Source organism: Opisthorchis viverrini (genome assembly GCF_000715545.1).
Source record: "Opisthorchis viverrini unplaced genomic scaffold opera_v5_85, whole genome shotgun sequence".
In the NCBI taxonomy this organism is placed as follows: domain Eukaryota; kingdom Metazoa; phylum Platyhelminthes; class Trematoda; order Opisthorchiida; family Opisthorchiidae; genus Opisthorchis; species Opisthorchis viverrini.
Genome location: NW_008751740.1, coordinates 1,437,186 through 1,441,302, shown reverse-complemented (window position 1 = coordinate 1,441,302; position 4,117 = coordinate 1,437,186). Strand labels below are relative to the sequence as shown.

The window sequence follows — 4,117 nt, the reverse complement described above, 5'->3', positions numbered from 1 at the left end:
GTCTCCTTGAACTTTCCTGGAGATTCATTGACTCCACTCATTCGTCGGTCAAATCCAAGCAAATGTTACAAAGTGGCTCCACGAATTCCGCAACAGATCTCCCTTTTTCAATAGACGCAAAGCGAAATTCTACGAACAACACATACTACTCGCGTGCTTCCCCATACGTACATAGTGGTTGTTCAGGAACATATTCGGCTGGCTTTTACAGTAAAGCCATTATGGAGTCATCTAGAATTCTGTAAAATTTTACCATCCCAGAACATGTAAACGACACAGACCAGACTTTTTGTTGAAGCACTGTTCACTCCCGTAGGCGATACTCCAAAGACGCCCACAGAGACCAGCCGGGATCTTCAAGGGCAGTTTGAAATTTAACTACTCACATACCGGAAGTAGCTAAAATGCTTGGGTGATTTCAGGCTGCTGATTGTCAGGAGTGAGGGGCGTACTCATGGGTCGTCAAATGTGTACTGTCAATGACTTCTATTTATTAAACTACACTGATATTCTCGGTTTTGTGCCACATATTTTTTGAACTTCGTGTATCAAAATGAAGTACGTGATCCACAAAACGGATGTCTAGTGAAGAAGTTTATCCTCAAGGATTACCAACCAACATGGGAGTTCAAGTGGGTGGGTTTCAAGAAGTTCCGAGCTCAGTCACACACAGGTTAGATTGTAATGCAGTCTTTGTTATTAACTTTTGAAATATGCGATCATTGGAAATATCTACACAATGGACAACTTCCATCTAGGGGTCACGTTTTTTACCTAACCAATCTAATCTAAACAAACCTTAGCCACAGGTGGGAAGTTCTACTGAGAACAGTAGATTGCAGGTTTAAGTTGTTATAGAAGGGGAGACCTGATCATCCTAGCTAGTTACACTTGTTGGGAAAACTCGTGGGAAATTAATGCAAGGGATTTGTAACGGAAGCTTACCTCGTCCTCATCGGCCAGTATTCCGAGCCGTTCTTTTGTGTCCAGGTCGTACAGACGAATGTCAACCGAGCCTTGTTCATTGTTTTGGTTCACCAAGATTACCAGGGCGTTAGCTGCGTGAAGGAATGCGTCTCTTTAGAACATAGTCTGAAATAAAATATTCCTAGAAACACAAAAGTGGTGCTATCACGATGGCTGCTTACCTGCAGGACTCACAGCAACTCCATACACGGGTCCCGGTTCGCGGATCTCGTATCGATATTCACCTGCCAGGTGTTCTGTTTCTGGGGTTAGACCGGCGCAGTAACATACAACACGACGATTTTCCCGATCGGCCACACACAACGTATCACTGTCTTCCAATAGAACCAACTCGTGTGGGACATTCAGTTCATAAGGTCCTGGGGTTTCATGGCCTGAGATTTAATAAGTAGTCAGTAATTACTAAGATGCACGCTCTAGTTTCGTAGGAACGGTTATACGGGAACTTATGGATGTTGACAGTGGTTTCGGCCACAATGCTTGGGGATGTACTGTTTCAGGGATGCAGTGTACGTGACAGAGTGTCTGCTTGGGGGATATACTGACATGGTAGAATGTCATGCCTTCATAGTAAAAGATGGATCAAGGCAGCTCCGGTTTTCTAGCTGATGATGTACGGATTACTTAGATGTTGTGGCGCATTTAGGGAGAACCTAGTTATCTGTTCGCCAAGCTTGGCAGTTGGATTGCAAACGTTTCATCACCAATCGAGGTGACATCGTCAGTGCAGGGTTGAGTGGGTGAATTCCTCCTCTTCTGCATGTGATTATATAGCTTCTAAACAGTATCAGATAGTTCTAGGAACGGTGGTCGTGTAGTTAGATTGGTCTCCTGTGAATCTGACGTGGTCTCAGTCTCCTGCGTCTGGTTGGTTCGTTGGGTGCATTCAATTCGGCAGTTCTGTATGTGGTTGTTCTGCTGTGATTTGGTCGTTTCCTTCTTGTTTTGTGGTGTGGGTTTTGTTCACTTGACTGGTTGATTCATCGGCCTTCTGTTTTTTGTGATTGTCCTCCCTTGACCCAATTAATCCATTGGTTGCCGTTAGGTTTCTTGGCTCCGAGTCCCGTGACTGTGTGGTTCTTTTGCTCGTAACGGCTGATAGACTGGGTCAATGTCGATGTGCTTATTGATCGATTTTTGTGTGGAGTACCACGCCTCGGTAAATTCTCGCTCCCGTTTTGTTCTTGCGTGAGCAAGTATTTGAACATTGTCCCAATTGAACGTGTGTCCTTCTCTGTCTTCGTGAATTGAGACGAGTGATATTGGGTCATGTCTTCTGCTGGCAAGCTTGTGTTCGTGTATTCTCGTAGCGCCACAAAGCAAGAAGGAAACGACCGAATCACAGCAGAACAACCACATACAGAGCTGCCGAATTGAATGCACCCAACGAACCAACCAGACGCAGGAGATTGAGACCACGTCAGATTCACAGGAGACCAATCTAACTACACGACCACCGTTCCTAGAACTATCTGATACTGTTTAGAAGCTATATAATCACATGCAGAAGAGGAGGAATTCACCCACTCAACCCTGCACTGACGATGTCACCTCGATTGGTGATGAAACTGCCAAGCTTGGCGAACAGATAACTAGGTTCTCCCTAAATGCGGTCAACTACTATCGTTTTCGCACGTAAGTTACGTGTAAACGAATGTCATCAAAAGCTGTGCGACCCAGCATTTGACGGGTAAACTAAAGATTTACACAGCACACAGCAAGTACTACTCGAAAAGCAGTTCTGATTCAGAGGCAATTTGTAAGTGTTGATTCAAACGGGACTTACTTCGAACTTTCTTTCCCCATTGAGTAATTACCGTACCGTCAGAACGAAACTTCACTATTCGGTTGTTACAATATCTGGAATCGGTTTGGAACAATGCATTAGTTGCTAGTGGTGTGGGAATATTATGAGTTCCGACCATTTGGGGAAAGCATATTCCCCTGAACTTTTGGAAAGCAATCTCTAAGTAGTCAGGACTAAAAACTTTCCAGCAAGATTTTTTTAAAGACGATGCAAACGGCGATCTGGTAGCCGTCCTGTTCCGTTTGGTCAATCTGGCCTTTTCGTTAGGTCAGGTAGCTGTTCTGCTCCGTACCTTACAAACCAGTGGAACCAAAATAGACTGAGCATGGTCTATTGTCGTATGTAATTTCTGAGAACTGTATAGATCCAACACCCTATCCATCGGTGGACCATTCGGGTTTCCAAAGCCTCCCAAATTTATGAGTGGTTCGTTGCAGGGGGTGACTTTTGTTCACCCTGCATGTCCAACTGTTAACTCAGGCAAACGACATCTAGATTCAAGACAGCAGCCACGACACATCATTCGTGACACAGCAGAAATGGTCTATTAGTTTTGACCATGGATAGAACAAAATATGAAAAAAGCGGAGTTTTTATACTGAAAGCTGTTATTTTTCAAAAGTTTGTTTTTTAAATGTAAAAGATAATCCGGCCTATGCTTCACTTCATCACCAAGGTACATCGAAGAGGCCACTAAATGATCCTCCTAGCGTTACAGTCGTCCCCTGGCACAAGCCATATGTTTTTTGTTCTTCTGAGGCAAGATAATTTTTGCACAAGCGACCTCCTTGAAGCCATCCAACCAAAAGTTAATCGCTAATGAACTGTCGTAGAATACTACAGTGCTGTTTTGGATCTAGAATGGCGGCATTGATGCTCTACTTCCTCGAGGAACCTCTTATTTGTCTAAATCATGCATGCATGCATACATCTGTGGATACAATGTTGATGCTCAAACAGTGGACTTTTACTGACCCGTCAGAGACGAAAAAATCACCAGTGGATGCGACTGCAACATGAGTTGGTTTACAAAAGTGTCCCGAATCATTTCCAGGTTTAAACTTCTCGCCCAAAACCATCAGTTGGGTTTTGTCTGGACTGAACTTGAAAACCTGGAATTGGAAACAGAGAGAAAAAGGGATAAATTGGGCAAAATTTACAACTAGTTCAACTTTTCCTCACTTAGTCAAGCTATCCCCACGCCCGATTCCGACGCTTATACGAATCATGTCTGATGGATCTAATCGAAACTTCCAAGACTGAAATGTGAGCTCACCTGAACAATAGGTCGGGTGACTAATCCTTGTGTTATATATATATATA

At 43.7% G+C, this 4,117-nt stretch overlaps 1 protein-coding gene across 1 annotated transcript in view; it reads right to left on the bottom strand.

Annotated features, from left to right (window-relative positions):
* Nucleotides 1–4,117, bottom strand: part of T265_04845 (hypothetical protein) — a gene marked incomplete at both ends in the record, with an annotated part of 28,449 nt that overhangs the window by 1,450 nt on the left and 22,882 nt on the right. Inside the window, 4 exons of the mRNA XM_009169691.1 lie at nt 946–1,058; nt 1,149–1,361; nt 2,774–2,847; nt 3,770–3,906. Coding sequence (XP_009167955.1) covers nt 946–1,058; nt 1,149–1,361; nt 2,774–2,847; nt 3,770–3,906 — 537 coding nt within the window. The remainder of the gene's footprint in view (nt 1–945; nt 1,059–1,148; nt 1,362–2,773; nt 2,848–3,769; nt 3,907–4,117) is intronic.